The sequence below is a fragment of the Salmo salar genome, chromosome 11 (assembly GCF_965601325.2).
Source record: "Salmo salar chromosome 11, fSalSal1, whole genome shotgun sequence".
NCBI classification, from domain to species: Eukaryota; Metazoa; Chordata; class Actinopteri; order Salmoniformes; family Salmonidae; genus Salmo; species Salmo salar.
In genome coordinates, this window is record NC_138301.1 from 123,040,330 (window position 1) to 123,059,510 (window position 19,181).

The following is a 19,181-nucleotide window of genomic DNA, read 5'->3' on the forward strand; positions in this document are numbered from 1 at the left end:
AGTTCAGAGGAGAGAATGTCACGGTTCTGTTCTGGAGTGGGATGGGAACTCTCTCTAGTTCAGAGGAGAGAATGTCACGGTTCTGTTCTGGAGTGGGATGGGAACTCTCTCTAGTTCAGAGGAGAGAATGTCACGGTTCTGTTCAGGGAGGGGATGGGAACTCTCTCTAGTTCAGAGGAGAGAATGTCACGGTTCTGTTCAGGGAGGGGATGGGAACTCTCTCTAGTTCAGAGGAGAGAATGTCACGGTTCTGTTCCGGAGTGGGATGGGAACTCTCTCTAGTTCAGAGGAGAGAATGTCACGGTTCTGTTCTGGAGTGGGATGGGAACTCTCTCTAGTTCAGAGGAGAGAATGTCACGGTTCTGTTCAGGGAGTGGGATGGGAACTCTCTCTAGTTCAGAGGAGAGAATGTCACGGTTCTGTTCAGGGAGGGGATGGGAACTCTCTCTAGTTCAGAGGAGAGAATGTCACGGTTCTGTTCTGGAGTGGGATGGGAACTCTCTCTAGTTCAGAGGAGAGAATGTCACGGTTCTGTTCAGGGAGTGGGATGGGAACTCTCTCTAGTTCAGAGGAGAGAATGTCACGGTTCTGTTCAGGGAGGGGATGGGAACTCTCTCTAGTTCAGAGGAGAGAATGTCATGGTTCTGTTCTGGAGTGGGATGGGAACTCTCTCTAGTTCAGAGGAGAGAATGTCACGGTTCTGTTCCGGAGTGGGATGGGAACTCTCTCTAGTTCAGAGGAGAGAATGTCACGGTTCTGTTCTGGAGTGGGATGGGAACTCTCTCTAGTTCAGAGGAGAGAATGTCACGGTTCTGTTCTGGAGTGGGATGGGAACTCTCTTTCTCTCTCTCTGTTTTCCAGAATGTTTGTGAGCTGGTATAGCACATGACCTATTAACAGTCATGGAGTAAATAACATTGACTCAAAACTTAACCAATTTGTTCAACATCTTTATTTAAACAGATTGGATACATTATATTGCGATCTTAATAATTTCATAAAATATATCTGGTATAAAAAAAAAAGTATAATATTTACAAATTTAATAAAGAATATTTTGGTTTCCTTATTTCACACCAAAGTTTAACCATAAAGACATTTCTGTAACAATGAATATCATACTCTTTGGTAAAAGCTCATTGACTTGAAAACCAAAAAACGCATAGCAACATAACAGAAGAAAAGGCTTCAAAGTCCAGCTTTGTAAAGAGATACCATTAAATCACACAGCATGGGTACGGAAAAGGTATTACAGTAAAATGCTCATTTATATTTCTGACAGCAGAGGGCGCACATTAAAGTATGACTATAAAATGAATGGGGAGCAATGGAGCGTTTCGTTTAACCATTAAAACAAATACAACAGCTCCCCCTTCAGGTGAGGATGTCGGTCATGGGGACATCATCAGCTCTCAAAGAGGAATACTTCACTGGAGGGGGAGGAGGCTTGAAGGGGGGAGGGAGGTCCATCCTGGAGAGAGAGATGGGGGGGAGGGAGAGAGTTGAGGGGGAAAGAAGGGGTAAAGGGGAGGGGAAGGGAAAGAGGGGAGGGGGAGAGAGGGGAGGGGATGGAGAGAGGGAGGGAGAGAGGGGAGGGCAGGGGGGGAGGGGAGGGAGAGAGGGGAAGGAGAGAAGGAAGGAAGAGCGAGAGTGGAGGGGGAAGAAGTGGGAAAGGGGAGGGGGAGGGGGGAGAGAGGGGAGGGGAGGAGGAGAGAGGGAGGGGGGAGAGAGGGGAGGGGATGGAGAGAGGGAGGGAGAGAGGGGAGGGCAGAGGGAGAGAGGAGAAGGGGAGGGGGAGAGGGGAGGGAGAGAGGAGAAGGGGAGGGAGAGAGAGGGGGGGAGGGGGAGAGGGGAGGGAGAGAGGGGAAGGGGAGGGAGAGAGAGAGAGAAAGAGGCAGATTGAAAGGCAGGTAGAAAAGGTAGATTAATTGAATGTGATTGATGTAAAACAAAAAGGAACAGCAGAGGCAGGACAGGAAACATGCTCACTTCTTCTGGATGATGTACCGTCTGTAGAGGAACCCGATCACGAGCAGCAGAACCAGGACAGGAAGCAGCACAAACACCACCACGTACCTCTGACCACTACTGGGACCTGACAGGAATAATCATGATATTGTTATCCTCTATAATCATGATATCGTTATCCTCTAATCATGATATCATTATCCTCTGTAATCATGATATCGTTATCCTCTGTAATCATGATATCGTTATCCTCTGTAATCATCATATCCTTATCCTCTGTAATCATGATATCGTTATCCTCTAATCATGATATTGTTATCCCCTGTAATCATGATATCGTTATCCTCTGTTATCATGATATCCTTATCCTCTGTAATCATGATATCGTTATCCTCTGTAATCATGATATGGTTATCCTCTGTAATCATCATATCCTTATCCTCTGTAATCATGATATCGTTATCCTCTGTAATCATGATATCCTTATCCTCTATAATCATGATATCGTTATCCTCTAATCATGATATTGTTATCCCCTGTAATCATGATATCGTTATCCTCTATAATCACGATATCCTTATCCTCTGTGATCATGATATTGTAAGGTTTTCTGTTTAAAAGTTGTCTACGGTAAATACCAAATAGAATGACAAGAAACCAAAACAAACCAACCATCTCTGGCTGTGGTCCTACCTGTCTCAATCACCACGTCATCCCCATGGGAGGCAGTGGAGGTATAGTAGGTCCCCAGGGTGTGGTCTTCCTTCTCCCCAGCCAGGGTGCTCTTCTCTGGGTTTAACGTAGGGGACACTGAGCCCCCCTGACCACCACCACTGGGGGTCTCTGATTCAGACTCGTTCCCCTGCCTACCATCGGATTGGACGCTCCACAGAGTGGGCTGATCTGATTGGACCTTGGGTGGATAGGTGGATCCTGATTGGGTCGTGGACGGGACTCTGACTGGACTGTCGGTGGAGCTGTTGACCTCTGACCCCTTTGGTCTCGCCTCTGTGTTGACTTCCTGTACGGTAGAGGAGGTGAGGGTGTCTGGTGTGACGCTGAGGTTAGCTGTGGGGGTTGTCATCTCTCCTGGCTCTGTTAGTTCGCTTGTTACATTGGTGCTGGTACCTGTAGACTCAGTTACATTGGTGCTGGTACCTGTAGACTCAGTCACGTTGGTGCTGGTACCTGTAGACTCAGTCACGTTGGTGCTGGTACCTGTAGACTCAGTTACGTTGGTGCTGGTACCTGTAGACTCAGTCACGTTGGTGCTGGTACCTGTAGACTCAGTTACGTTGGTGCTGGTACCTGTAGACTCAGTTACATTGGTGCTGGTACCTGTAGACTCAGTTACGTTGGTGCTGGTACCTGTAGACTCAGTTACGTTGGTGCTGGTACCTGTAGACTCAGTTACATTGGTGCTGGTACCTGTAGACTCAGTCACGTTGGTGCTGGTACCTGCAGACTCAGTTATGTTGGTGCTGGGGGTCACAGTGTCAGCAGGACCTGTTATGTATGAAAGTAATGAGAGACGGAGAGAATCATCACTAATATCATAATGTCCCTCTAACGCTTCAGAAACTACACATCCCAGGGTGCATTTGGGTCCGGAATGACTCTTTAAGGAAGCAGTAATTGAACAGTACTCCAACAGGTCCAGCAGATGGCAGTCTATACCCTTCCTAGGGCTGTTGCTATGGTGATTAACATCTCAGTGTTCTCTCTCTCTTTGGAACCCGTAGAAGAGATGTTCACTAGGCCTCAACATTATGAACACATAGAAATATATTACATAGAACGCACATTCCTCTCTGACATGGAATAATATAATAATAACAACAACAACATATGCATTTTAGCAAATGCTTTTATCCAAAGCAATTTACAGTAGTGAGAGTATATATTTTTTGTTGTTGTATTGGTGGCCCGAGCAGAAACTCACTATCCTGGTGTTGAATGGACAATATTCTACCAACTGAGAAACATAGAGCTGACATGATTCCTTTACCACTCTATCATAGCATTAACACAGTAACTGTGGTTCAGGGCATGCAGATAGAAATCTATAATATAGAACATAACTCTCTGACACTTCAGCTCTATTCAGGACATTTCTATCTGCAATATTCAGTAGTACATTGCAGAAGGTGAGCGTGCTGTACCGTAGCTGTGATGAAGGTGTATGGCATTCAGATAGACGTGTATAATATAGAACAGACGTAAATCACGGACTAAAAAGAGTCAGCTCTATTCATGGCTGTTCTATCTGCAACTTTCGGCTGCTGAAGGCGACCGTGTTGTAGCTGCTGTTGCTGTGGGCTGCTGGAGAGCAGGAAGCAGGAAGTGTGAAACTGTGTCCCAAATAGAACCCTATTCCCTATAGAGTGCACTACTTTAGACCAGAGCCCTATGTCACCCTATTCCCTATGTAGTGCACTACTTTAGACCAGAGCCCTATGTCACCCTATTCCCTATATATAGTGCACTACTTTAGACCAGAGCCCCGTGGCACTACAAAAGTAGTGCACTATAAGGTAAAGGGTTCCATTTGGGACACAGGACATGTGGTCCACATGTTGACGTCTGTTTGTCGTAATGTGAAGAGATTTCAGTGTGTCAGTGATGACTCAACTAAACCACAATCATCAACACACTCCACACAGGATGGAGAAAGAGAGACACAGAGAGCGAGAGAGGGAGACGGAGACAGTGAGACGTGCAGATGTTCATGTTTTCAGACAGTGAGATGCAGACAGGTGGTTGTAGAAATTCCCTTCGGTGCGTCTCAATAATGCAAGTAGCGTCCTCTCCTTGCCTCCTCTCCCTGTCTCCTCTCCTTCATCTGCACAGACCCAGAACAACTATAGATAAAATATATATATATTTTTTAACTTGTCTCATTTCCATTGCTTTAACATGCCAGAACACTTTAAACTCTAGTTTCCTCTATCTTTTGTCTCTGTTCCTGAGAGTCTCTGTTCCTGAGAGTCTCTGTTCCTGAGAGTCTGTGTTCCTCCACAACTCAGAGGTTAAATGCCTGCTTTTCGCGAGACCGGCCGCGTCCCCCGCCAGGCCTCGCGGCCTGGCCGCTGGCGCTGCCGCCTGGGCCGGCGACCCCCACAGCACATGGCCTACAGCAGAGCCTGGACCTGCTAGAGCGACGTCGACCGGGCCCTGGCGCCCCCAGCACCGGCCTCGCGGCGGCCGCTGGCAGTACGCCAGACCGGGCCCGCAAAAATACAAAAAAATTATGATTTTCCAGAGAAGATCCAGATCTCAGGGAATTAGACCAAAGTTCTCAATTGGCACAAAATATATAGAGTACTGTACACACTACAATTACTGAGGTTTAAATATATAGAGTACTGTACACACTACAATTACTGAGGTTTAAATATATAGAGTACTGCACACACTACAATTACTGAGGTTTAAAAATAAGCTCAACTGGACACCTTAATGAGGCAGTGAATGAACTGAGAGAGAAAGCACGCAGGGAATTCTACACCGTTAAAAAACGAATTGAAATTGAAATACCTATTATAATTTAGCTAAACGTAATTGAATGTGTCATTGAACCAATTGCACTTTATGGCAGCGAGGTGTGGGGTCCACTTGCAAAACAAGATTTCATCAAATGGGACAAACACCCCATTGAAACCCTATATGCAGAGTTCTGTAAGATTCTCCTACGTGTCCAGAGGAAAACTACAAACAATGCATGCAGGGCAGAATTAGGCCAATATCCACTAATAATAAAAACTCAAAAAAGAGCAATTAAGTTTTGGAAACATCTAAAATACAGTGACCCCCCTCCCTCTCATATCATTACCAAGCCCTGCAATGCCAAGAGCTGAGCAAAGAAAAGAGTCCCCTCATCCAGCTGGTCCTGGGGCTGAGTTCACAAACCTGTTCTACTAACACACTGAAGCCTCAGGACCCTCATCCAGCTGGTCCTGGGGCTGAGTTCACAAACCTGTTCTACTAACACACTGAAGCCTCAGGACCCTCATCCAGCTGGTCCTGGGGCTGAGTTCACAAACCTGTTCTACTAACACACTGAAGCCTCAGGACCCTCATCCAGCTGGTCCTGGGGCTGAGTTCACAAACCTGTTCTACTAACACACTGAAGCCTCAGGACCCTCATCCAGCTGGTCCTGGGGCTGAGTTCACAAACCTGTTCTACTAACACACTGAAGAATCAGGACCCTCATCCAGCTGGTCCTGGGGCTGAGTTCACAAACCTGTTCTACTAACACACTGAAGCCTCAGGACCAGAACATCCAATCAATCAGAATAAACCAAATTACAACACAGTCAAAACAAAACTGCATTACTTATTGGGAAACACAAGCACAAAGCAAAACGCAGTGCTATCTGGCCCTAAATCGACAGTACACCGTGGCTAACTACTTGATCATGGTTACTGATCAAAACCTTACAAAAACCTTGAAAAAGTACAGGCTCAGTGAGCACAGCCTTGTCCTTGAGAAGGGTAGACACAGGAAAACCTGGCTCCCTGTAGAGGAAAGGCTGTGCAGCCACTGCACCACAGCAGAACCTGAGACGGAGCTGCATTTCCTGACAAAATGTCAAAAATATAAAACAATTAGAGAGTGTCATTTCCCCAAATTTGAAACCCTTATTCAAGGTTTCAAAGACCTCTCTGATGAGGATAGGCTCCCCGTCCTGTTGGGGGAGGAAGCAGAGAGCTGTGGGTTGGCAACACGCTACATTGCTGCCTGCCATAAGATGAGGGACAGTGTCTGACAGACCAATCAACCTGCACATGTCCTCTACTGTATGATTATTGTTATTGTTTAATGTATGGTTGTTTTGACCCTTGGTTATTGTTGTTACTGTTGTTCCATTGACAATATGGATTATGCTATTTTTTTTTATGTTAATATTGTAAATCTCCAAAGTAAGCTTTGGCAATATATACATTGTTACATCATGCCAATGAAGCACATTTAATTTGAGAGAGAGAGAGAGAGATATAAAGAAAGAGAGAGTGACATAGAGAGATATAGCGAGAGCGAGAGAGAGAGAGAGAGAGAGAGAGAGATAGAGAGCGAGAGAGACAGAGAGCGAGAGATAGAGATATAGAGACAGACAAAGAGAGACAAAGAGCGAGAGAAGGGGAGAGATATTCATGAATGAATTTCTCTCATTCTTCTCTGCAGATCCTCTCAAGCTCTGTCAGGTTGGATGGGGAAGTTTGCTTTCACAGCTATTTTCAGATCTCTCAAGAGATGTTCAGTCGGGTTCAAGTCCGGGCTCTGGCAGGGCCACTCAAGGACATTCAGAGACTTGTCCCGAAACCACTCTTGCGTTGTCTTGGCTGTGTGCTTAGGGTGAATGTCCTGTTGGAAGGTGAACTTTGCCCCAATCTGAGGTCCTGAGCGCTCTGGAGCAGGTTTTCACCAATGATTTCTCTGTACTTTCCTCCATTCATCTTTCTCTCGATCCTGGCTAGTCTCCCAGTCCCTGTCATTGAAAAACATCCCCACAGCATGATGCTGTCACCACTGAGGAGTGAATTCCGTCTGGCCATTCTACCATAAAGGCTTGATTGGTAGAGTGCTGCAGAGATGGTTGTCTTTCTGGAAGGTTCTCCCATCTCCACAGAGGAACTCTGGAGTTCTGTCAGAGTGACCATCGGGTTCTTGGTCACCTCCCTGATCAAGGCCCTTCTGCCCTGATTGCTCAGTTTGGCCGGGCGGCCAGCGCTAGTCTTGGTGGTTCCAAACTTCTTCTATTTAAGAATGATGGAGGCCACTGTGTTCTTGGGGACTTTCAATTCTGCAGACATTTTTTGGTACCCTCCCCCAGATGATATGTCTCGACGCAATCCAGTCTGGCTTGGTTTTTGCTCTGACATGCACTGTCAACTGTGGGACCTTATATAGACAGGTGTGTGTCTTTCCAAATCATGTCCAATCAATTGAATTTACCGCAGGTGGACTCCAATCAAGTTGTAGAAACATCTCAAGGATGATCAATGGAAACAGGATGCACCTGAGCTCAATTTCGAGTCTCATTGCAAAGGGTCTGAATACTTACAGTACCAGTCAAAAGTTTGGACACACCTACTCATTCAAGGGTTTTTCTTAATTTTGACTATTTTCTACATTGTAGAATAATAGTGAAGACATCAAAACTATGAAATAACACATATGGAATCATGTAGTAACCAAAAAACGTGTTAAACAAAATCGAAATATATTTAATATTTGACAAGAACAGTTCAAATAAGCCATGAGAAACGACAGTCCATCATTACTTTAAGACATGAAGGTCAGTCAATACGGAACATTTCATGAACTTTGAAAGTTTCTTCAAGTGCAGTCGCAAAACCCATCAAACGCTGTGATGAAACTGGCTCTCATGAGGACCGCCACAGGAAAGGAAGACCCAGATTTACCTCTGCTGCAGAGGATACCTTCATTAGAGTTACCCGCCTCAGAAATTGTAGCCCAAATAAAAGCTTCACAGATTTCAAGTAACAGACACATCTCAACATCAACTGTTCAGAGGAGACTGCGTGAATCAGGTCTTCATGGTCGAATTGCTGCAAAGAAACCACTACTAAAGGACAGCAATAAGAAGGAGAGTCTTGCTTGGACCAAGAAACACGAGCAATGGACATTAGACCGGTGGAAATCTGTTCTTTGGTCTGACGAGTCCAAATGTGAGATTTTTGGTTCTAACCGGCGTTTTTTATGTGAGACGCAGTGTAGGTGAACGGATAATCTCTGCATGTATGGTTCCCACTGTGAAGCATGGAGGAGAAGGTGTGATGGTGTGGGGGTGCTTTGCTGGTGACACCGTCAGTGATATATTTAGAATTCAAGGCACACTTAACCAGCATGGCTACCACAGCATTCTGCAGCGATTTACTGCCAGGTCAGCTCAGCAGACAGCCATATAGCCATATAACTCTGACTGGTCCCAGGCTGCCCCTGACCTCTGACTGGTCCCAGGCTGCCCCTGACCTCTGACTGGTCCCAGGCTGCCCCTGACTCCTGACTGGTCCCAGGCTGCCCCTTACCCCTGATGGTCCCAGGCTGCCCCTGACCACTGACTGGTCCCAGGATGCCCCTGACCTCTGACTGGTCCCAGGCTGCCCCTGACTCCTGACTGGTCCCAGGCTGCCCCTGACCTCTGACTGGTCCCAGGCTGCCCCTGACCTCTGACTGGTCCCAGGCTGCCCCTGACTCCTGACTGGTCCCAGGCTGCCCCTTACCCCTGATGGTCCCAGGCTGCCCCTGACCACTGACTGGTCCCAGGATGCCCCTGACCTCTGACTGGTCCCAGGCTGCCCCTGACTCCTGACTGGTCCCAGGCTGCCCATGACCCCTGACTGGTCCCAGGCTGCCCCTGACCCCTGATGGTCCCAGGCTGCCCCTGACCACTGACTGGTCCCAGGATGCCCCTGACCTCTGACTGGTCCCAGGCTGCCCCTGACGCCTGACTGGTCCCAGGCTGCCCCTGACCCCTGATGGTCCCAGGCTGCCCCTGACCACTGACTGGTCCCAGGATGCCCCTGACCTCTGACTGGTCCCAGGATGCCCCTGACCTCTGACTGGTCCCAGGCTGCCCCTGACGCCTGACTGGTTCCAGGCTGCCCCTGACCCCTGACCTCTGTTACATGTAATTGTTTTTATAATGTCATACAGATACAGAGTAGAACAGTACAGAGATACTGTCAAACACACTACAGAGGATGTACTATAATATACCGTCAACCCTCAGCCCATACAGCGTCAACCCTCAGCCCATACCTTCAACCCTCAGCCCATAACGTCAACCCTCAGCCCATACAGCGTCAACCCTCAGCCCATACTGTCAACCCTCAGCCCATACCTTCAACCCTCAGCCCATACCGTCAACCCTCAGCCCATACTGTCAACCCTCAGCTAAATCCTTCAACCCTCAACCCATACTGTCAACCCTCAGCTCATACCTTCAACTCTCAGCCCATACCTTCAAACATCAGTCCATACCATCAACCCTTAGCCCATACCGTCAACCCTCAGCTCATACCATCAACCCGCAGCCCATACCATCAACCCTCAGCCCATACTGTCAACCCTCAGCCCATACCGTCAACCCTCAGCCCATACCGTCAACCCTCAGCCCATACTGTCAACCCTCAGCGCATACCTTCAACCCTCAGCTAAATCCTTCAACCCTCAGCCCATACCTTCAAGCCTCAGCTCATACCTTCAACCCTCATCCCATACTGTCAACCCTCAGCCCATACCGTCAACTCTCAGCCCATACCGTCAACCCTCAGCCCATACTGTCAACCCTCAGCCCATACCTTCAACCCTCAGCTAAATCCTTCAACCCTCAGCCCATACCTTCAAGCCTCAGCTCATACCTTCAACCCTCATCCCATACTGTCAACCCTCAGCTCATACCGTCAACCTTCAGCTCATACTGTCAACCCTCAGCTCATACCTTCAACCCTCAGCTCATACTGTCAACCCTCAGCTCATACTGTCAACCATCAGCCCATACTGTCAACCCTCAGCTCATACTGTCAACCCTCATCACATACTGTCAACCCTCAGCCCATACCTTCAACCCTCAGCCCATACTGTCAACCCTCAGCCCATACTGTCAACCTTCAGCTCATACCTTCAACCCTCATCCCATACTGTCAACCCTCAGCTCATACTGTCAACCCTCATCCCATACTGTCAACCCTCAGCCCATACCTTCAACCCTCAGCCCATACTGTCAACCTTCAGCTCATACCTTCAACCCTCATCCCATACTGTCAACCCTCAGCTCATACCTTCAACCGTCAGCCCATACTGTCAACCCTCAGCCCATACCGTCCACCCTCAGCCCATACCGTCCACCCTCAGCCCATACTGTCAACCCTCAGCCCATACCTTCAACCCTCATCCCATACTGTCAACCCTCAGCTCATACCTTCAACCCTCAGCTCATACCTTTAACCCTCATCTCAAACTGTCAACCCTCAGCTCATACCGTCAACCCTCATCCCATACTGTCAACCCTCAGCTCATACCGTCAAGCCTCATCCCATACTGTCAACCCTCAGCTAATACCTTCAACCTTCAGCTCATACTGTTAACCCTCAGCTCATACCTTCAACCCTCAGCTCATACTGTCAACCCTCAGCTCATACTGTCAACCTTCAGTTCATACTGTCAACCCTCAGCTCATACCTTCAACCCTCAGCTCATACTGTCAACCCTCAGCTCATACCTTCAACCCTCAGCCCATACTGTCAACCCTCATCCCATACTGTCAACCCTCAGCCCATACCTTCAACCCTCAGCCCATACTGTCAACCCTCAGCCCATACTGTCAACCTTCAGCTCATACCTTCAACCCTCATCCCATACTGTCAATCCTCAGCTCATACTGTCAACCCTCAGCCCATACTGTCAACCCTCAGCTCATACCTTCAACCCTCAGCCCATACTGTCAACCCTCAGCTCATACTGTCAACCCTCAGCCCATACTGTCAACCCTCAGCTCATACCTTCAACCCTCAGCTCATACCTTCAACCCTCAGTCTGGTGACTTTCCTGATGGAACCGTTGGGGTAGGTGGTGATGTCACAGATGTAGCGCCCGCTGTCCCTAGCCTCTACGCCCTTCAGAACCAGAGATGTGCCCATTAGCTTGTCCTTGTCCTTGTACCACGCCACGTCCAGGGTGACGTTAGGCCAGATGAGGGTTTCACCAAAACTAGGGTTATACACTACCAACTTGTGGTCCTCTAGCTCTCCTTTCTTCCTCCATTCTACCTAGAATATTGACATGTACATTTTAGTCATATATAGCAGAGACTCTTATCTAGAGCAACTTACAGTTAGTTCATTCATCTAAAGGTAGTTAGCTATAATACATTTAAAAAAATACATTTTATTAGATAGACATCTTTCAGGAAACTCATGGAATCCTAGTGCAATTAAAACAAAACAGAGAGAAAACACAGCTACCTGAGAGATGACGGGCTTACGTCCCTCCTTCTCTCCTAGTAGACAGGGTAGAGTGATGTTCTGACCCTCTACAGCTCTCACTGATTCACGGTGGAACACTTCAACGCCATGGACACCTGTCAATCAAATCACACAACAGTTGAAAACCTGAGAACAGTCTCTTTACTCTTGTCTACTCACAATCAGACGAAGAGTTCTGAATCCAGCCTTACCTTGAGAAATGGAGGAGAGAAGAAGAAGAGAGACGACAGTTCCCTTCAGAGTGGCAGCCATGTCTGTCTGGTCTCTTCACGCTGGGGTTAGAGAGCGAGAGCGAGAGGAAGGATGAGAGGAAGGAAGAGAGAGAGAGACACTCACACTCTCTCACTCTCTCTCTCTCAATTCAATTCAATGGGGCTTAATTTTAATGGTAAAACATGTTTATTTTGCCAAACGAAATCAACAATAAACAGAAGTAAGAAGTAACAAGAACAACCTCAACAACAAACAATTACAAATGAACAGTAAACAAACTTCACAAAGGTTTCAAAAAGATAAAGACATTTCTAGTGTTATATTATCAGCTATGTACAGAGTTTAAGCAACGTGTAAACAGTGATAGAATGAATAGCAGGGGAAGATACAGTATCAGTCAAAAGTTTGGACACACCTACTACAGTGGGGCAAAAAAGTATTTAGTCAGCCACCAATTGTGCAAGTTCTCCCACTTAAAAAGATGAGAGAGGCCTGTAATTTTCATCATAGGTACACTTCAACGATGACAGACAAAATGAGAAAAGAAAATCCAGAAAATCACATTGTAGGATTTTTAATGAATTTATTTGCAAATTATGGTGGAAATTGGTGCACAATTAGTGGCTGACTAAATACTTTTTTGCCCCACTGTAAGTTTTTAAAAAACGATTTTCTACATTGTAGAATAATAGTGAAGACATCAAAACTATGAAATTACACATTATGGAATCATGTAGTAAAACAAAAAAAGTGTTAAAACAAATCAAAATATATTTTATATTTGAGTTTCTTCAAAGTAGCCACCCTTTGCCTTGATGACAGCTTTGCACACTCTTGGCATTCTCTCAACCAGCTTCATGAGGTAGTCACCTGGAATGCATTTCAATTAACAGATGTGCCTTGTTAAAAGTTAATTTGAGGAATTTATTTCCTTCTGAATGCAATTGAGCCAATCAGTCATGTTGTAACAAGGTAGGGGTGGTATACAGAAGATAGCCCTATATGGTAAAATACCAAATCCATAGCCTGGTAGAAGCGTTGGGCCAGTAACTGAAAGGTTGATTGAATCCCCGAGTTGGATTGAATCACCAAGTTGACAAGGTAAAAATGTGTCGTACTGCCCCTGAGCAAGGCAGTAAACCCACTGGGCGTCGATGATGTAGATGTCCATTAAGGCATCCCCCACACCTCTCTGATTTAGAGGGGTTGGGTTAAATGCCCGAAGACACATTTCAGTTGAATGCATTCAGTGCTGAATCAGATGACCTGGTCTCTACAATCACCTGAACCCAATTGAAATGGTTTGGGTTTGAGTTGGACCGCAGAGTGAAGGAAAAGTAGCTAACAAGTGCTCAGCATATGTGGGAAATCATATGTAGAAAATAGTCAAAATAAAGAAAAACCCTTGAATGATGTCCAAACTTCTGACTGGTACTGTATGTGAACAGCCCTTCAAATGAGTGGATTCGGCTATTTCAGCCACACCTGTTGCTGATAGGTGTATAAAATCGAGCACACCGCCATGCAATCTCCATAGACAAACATTGGCAGTAGAATGGCCTTACTGACGAGCTCAGTGACTTTCAATGTGACACCGTCATAGGATGCCACCTTTCCAACAAGTCAGTTTGTCAAGTTTCTGCCCTGCTAGAGCTGCCCCTGGTCAACTGTAAGTGCTGTTATTGTGAAGTGGAAACATCTAGTAGCAAAAACGTCACACAAGCTCACAGAACCACCGAGTGCAATTTATTTTTATGATATTTTTTTTACCTTTATATAACTAAGCAAGTCAATTAAGAATAAATTCTTACTTACAATGACGGCCTACCCCAGCCAAACCTGGACGACGCTGGGCCAATTGTGCGCGCCCTATAGGACTCCCAATCACAGCCAGATGTGATGCAGCCTGGATTCGAACCAGGGACTGTAGTGATTCCTCTTGCACTGAGATGCAGTGTCTTAGACCACTGTGCCACTCGGGATCGCGTAGTGTATAAAAATAGTTTGTCCTCGGTTATCTATCGAGTTCCAAACTGCCTCTGGAAGCAACGTCAGTACAGTAACTGTTAGTCGTGAGCTTCACAAAATGGGTTTCCATGGCAGAGCAGCCGCACACAAGCCTAAGATCACCATGAGCAATGCCAAGCGTTGGCTGGAGTGATGTAAAACTCACCAACATTGGACTCTGGAGCAGTGGAAACGTGTTCTCTGGAGTGATGAATCACGCTTCACCATCTGGCAGTCCGACGGACGAATCTGGGTTTGGCGGATGCCAGGAGAACGCTACCTACCCAACTGCATAGTGCCAACTGTAAAGTTTGGTGGAGGAGGAAAAATGGTCTGGGGATGTTTTCGTGGTTCGGGCCCCTTAGTTCCAGTGAAGGGAAATCTTAACCCTACAACATACAATTACGTTCCAGATGATTCTGTGCTTCCGACTTTGTGGCTGTTTCAGCATGACAATGCCCCTGTGCACAAAGCGAGGAGCATACAGAAACGGTTTGTCGAGATCGGTGACCTCAACCCCATCGAACACCTTCGGGATGAATTGGAAAGCTGACTGTGAGCCAGGCCTTATCGCCCAACATCAGTGACCGACCTCACTAATGCTCTTGTGTTTGAATGGAAGTAAGTCCCCTCAGCAATGTTCCAACATCTAGTGGAAAGCTTTCCCAGAAGAGTGGAGGGCTGTTATAGCAGGGGGGACCAACTCCATACTAATGCCCATGATTTTTGAATGAGATGTTCGAAGAGCATGTGTCCACATACTTTTGGTAATGTAGGGTACCTTTCTCCACGTCTCCCCTCCACACCTCTCAAATCTCTTTCTGTCTCCCCTTCTCTCTCTCTGTCTCCGCTTCTCTCTCTCCTTCTCTCTCTCCTTCTCTCTCTCCTTCTCTCCATCTCAGCTCTCCATCTGTCTCACATTCTCAATATCTTTCCTTCTCTCTCCTTCTCCCTCACTCTCCTTCTCCATCTCTCTCTCCTTCTCCATCTCTCTCTCCTTCTCCATCTCTCTCTCCTTCTCCATCTCTCTCTCCTTCTCCATCTCTCTCTCCTTCTTTCCATCTCTCTCCTTCTTTCCATCTCTCTCTATCTCTCTCCACCTCTTTCCTTTTCTCCACCTCCCTCCACCGCTCTCCTCTCTCCTTATCTCTCCTCTTGAATTCAGGCTGTAACACAACAAAATGTGGAAAAAGTCAAGAGGTATATAGCCAGCAGCATACCACCCTGCATCCCACTGCTGGCTTTCCTCTGAAGCTAAGCAGGGTCAGTCCTTAGGTGGGAGACCAGATGCTGCTGGAAGTGGTGTTGGAGGGTCAGTAGGAAGAACTCTTATCTTACTTATCGTAAGAGTAGGGGTGTTAATCCCAGTGTCCTGGATAAAATCCCAATCTGGCCCTCATATACCATCATGGCCACTGTATCATCCCAAGCTTCCAATTGGCTCATCCATCCCCCCCCCCTCTCCTCCCCTGTAACTATTCCCCAGGTCGTTAATGTAAATGAGAATGTGTTCTCTGTCAATTTACCTGGTAAAAATATATAAATCAAATTGTCACATGTGCCGAAAATAACAAATGTAGACTTTACAGTGAAATGCCCTTTCTCTACAATGCAGAGTTAAAAAGTAAGACAAAAAATGAAATAGTAACACAATAAATTACATGGCTATATACAGGGAGTAATGACAAATACTAATTTATATAGCGTCAGAAGACACAAACAGGTGTCTGTAATCATGGCCGTGTGTGGCCTGATATCATTGGTTAATTCTAATATTTTAAAATAGCATACAAAAAAACATAAATGGATAGCGTACGATCATAGATACAATTTGTCTCAATAAGCCTACAAACATTTACAATAGCAAAATCACAACAATCACAAGAGTGGCTTCAGATCAAAGTCTGATAGCTGTCACCCACTTCCCTTGAAAAACTGTTTGCCCAACAGCCAATTCTGTCGAATCAAAAGAATTTGTAAAAAAAACAATCAGATTTCGAGAGAAATATGGCTGCGACGCACAGAAAATTCAAGGAGAGGGGGTACAAAAATTAGTCAGATTAATACTGCCATTGACAAAATTCACAACAAAACGAGACATTACCTTTTTCAAGGTAATAACATGGCTGTATACAGGGAGTATGAGGTAATGACATGGCTATATACAGGGGGTACCAGGTAATAACATGGCTGTATACAGGAAGTACCAGGTAAAAACATGGCTATATACAGGAAGTACCAGGTAATAACATGGCTATATACAGGGAGTACCAGGTAACAACATGGCTATATACAGGGAGTACCAGGTAATAACATGGCTATATACAGGGAGTACCAGGTAATAATATGGCTATATACAGGAAGTACCGGGTAATAAAATGGCTATATACAGGGAGTATGAGGTAATAACATGGTTATATACAGGAAGTACCAGGTAATAACGGCTATATACAGGAAGTATCAGGTAATAACATGGGTATATACAGGAAGTACCAGGTAATAACATGGCTATATACAGGGAGTACCAGGTAATAACATGGCGATATACAGGAAGTACCAGGTAATAAAATGGCTATATACAGGGAGTATGAGGTAATAAAATGGCTATATACAGGGAGTATGAGGTAATAACATGGTTATATACAGGAAGTACCAGGTAATAACATGGCTATATACAGGAAGTACCAGGTAATAACATGGCTATATACAGGAAGTACCAGGTAATAACATGGCTATATACAGGGGGTACCAGGTAATAACATGGCTATATACAGAGAGTATGAGGTAATAACATGGCTATATACAGGAAGTACCAGGTAATAACATGGCTATATACAGGAAGTACGAGGTAATAACATGGCTATATACAGGAAGTACCAGGTAGTAACAAGGCTAAATACAGGGAGTACCAGTACCTAGTTAATGTCCAGGGGTACAAGGTAATAACATGGCTATATACAGGAAGTACCAGGTAGTAACATGGCTATATACAGGGAGTACCAGGTAATAACATGGCTATATACAGGGAGTACCAGGTAATAACATGGCTATGTACAGGGGGTACCAGGTAATAACATGGCAAAATATACAGGGAGTACCAGGTAATAACATGGCTATATACAGGAAGTACCAGGTAATAACATGGTTATATACAGGAAGTACCAGGTAATAACATGGCTATATACAGGAAGTACCAGGTAATAACATGGTTATATACAGGAAGTACCAGGTAATAACATGGCTATATACAGGAAGTACCTGTACCAAGTCAATGTCCAGGGGTACTAGGTAGTTGAGGTTGCCTACCCTTACCACTTGGGGGCAGCCCGTCAGGATGTCCAGGATCCAGTTACAGAGGGAGGTGTTTCAGTCCCGATTCCTTAGCTTAGTGATGTGCTTGGAGGGCACTATGGTGTTTAACACTGAGCAGTAGTCTATGAACAGAATTCTCACCTAGAAGTTCCTTTTGTCCAGGTCGGCGAGAGCAGTGTAGAGTGCAATGGAGATTACATCGTCTGTGGATCTGTTGGTGCAGTATGTGAATTGGAGTGGGTCTAGGGTTTCTGGAATAATGGTGTTGATGTGAGCCATGACCAGCCTTTCAAAGCTCTTCATGGCTACAGACGTGAGTGCTACGGGTCGGTAGTCATTTAGGCAGGTTTCCTTGATGTTCTTGGGCACAGGGACTATGGTGGTCTGCTTGAAACATGTAGGTATTACAGACTCAGACAGGGAGAGGTTGAAAATGTCAGTGAAGAAACCTGCCAGTTGGTCAGCGCATGCTCGGAGTACACATCCTGGTAATCCGTCTGGTCCTGCGGCCATGTGAATGTTAACCTGTTTATAGGTCTTACACTTGCCCGCGCATACTCTGATTCCTGGTAATCTTTCTGGCTCTACGGCCTTGTGAATGTTAACCTGTTTAACCTCTAAACGTCCAAGATAGTCATACCATGGATCTTTCAGCTATTTGATTTGGAATTTTAGGACCCCCCCCAAAAAAAATATATTTAAATGATTTGATAACAGAATTTGGCCTTTACATTTTTTAGAAACACATTGAATAACACATCCAGAAATGGCAAAACAAACAGGAGATATAAGAAAGGACAGGAATATACAGTAGGAGCAAACATGAAGCCGATCAGAGGAATCAGCTGGGAGAGAGAAACAACTGTGCGTTTGACATGTAGAATATGGAATCCTGTCATTTATTTCGGTCAAGGAAAATGTATAACTTTATCACTGGAGAAACTTCAATCAGAGATGCTAGTCCACCAAGAGACTCAACTAGCGAGTCCAATCCTTCTATACTTCACTGTTGAAGATTCAGGTAGAAAATGGAAAACGGCTTCAGGAAGCAATCTTATTTTGAGTCAAAGTTGAGTGTCTTGTTGTTTAGACGTCGAGAATCTTCTATTGACTACTTTCCATTCCACGTGTACTTTCGTAAGCGATATAAACAACAAAGTTAAATCACTAGAGAACTCCTTTACTTATATATATATATACAGGGAGTACCAGGTAATAACATGGCTATATACAGGAAGTACCAGGTAATAACATGGCTATATACAGGGAGTACCAGGTAATAACATGGCTATATACAGGAAGTACCAGGTAATAACATGGCTATATACAGGAAGTACCAGGTGATAACACGGCTATAAACAGGGAGTACCAGGTAATAACATGGCTATATACAGGGAGTACCAGGTAATAACATGGTTATATACAGGAAGTACCAGGTAGTAACATGGCTATATACAGGAAGTACCAGGTTGAGAGGTTGAAAATGTCAGTGAAGACACCTGCCAGTTGGTCAGCGCATGCTCGGAGTACACGTCCTGGTAATCCGTCTGGCCCTGCGGCCTTGTGAATGTTAACCTGTTTATAGGCCTGTTCAACGCGAATTGTTCAATAACCAGTTTGATGTGTCTTTTATTGGAAACATGTTCTTGTGATAATGTCAGGCCTATTA

General features: G+C 45.6%; 1 protein-coding gene across 1 annotated transcript; it reads right to left on the minus strand.

Moving 5' to 3' along the window:
* Positions 1-934: 934 nt before the first annotated feature.
* Positions 935-12,434, minus strand: si:ch1073-15f19.2 (uncharacterized). The gene is made up of 6 exons (XM_045690266.2): positions 12,172-12,434; positions 11,960-12,075; positions 11,518-11,764; positions 2,662-3,474; positions 1,990-2,095; positions 935-1,471 (listed from the first exon to the last, which is right to left on the minus strand). Exons 1-6 carry the CDS (start codon positions 12,230-12,232, stop codon positions 1,375-1,377), a joined length of 1,440 nt encoding a protein of 479 aa, XP_045546222.2. The 5' UTR covers positions 12,233-12,434; the 3' UTR covers positions 935-1,374.
* Between the last annotated feature and the right edge of the window lie 6,747 nt (positions 12,435-19,181).

Bases quoted from the DNA above. Each gene is read 5' to 3' on its own strand.
- si:ch1073-15f19.2 (XM_045690266.2), bottom strand. From the start codon at position 12,232: ATGGCTGCCACTCTGAAGGGAACTGTCGTCTCTCTTCTTCTTCTCTCC. The intron at 11,765-11,959 runs GTAGCTGTGTTT...TCAATATTCTAG, and splicing joins GTAAGCCCGTCATCTCTCAG to GTAGAATGGAGGAAGAAAGG. The intron at 3,475-11,517 runs GTATGAGCTGAG...CATACATAACAG, and splicing joins CACCAGACTGAGGGTTGAAG to GTCCTGCTGACACTGTGACC.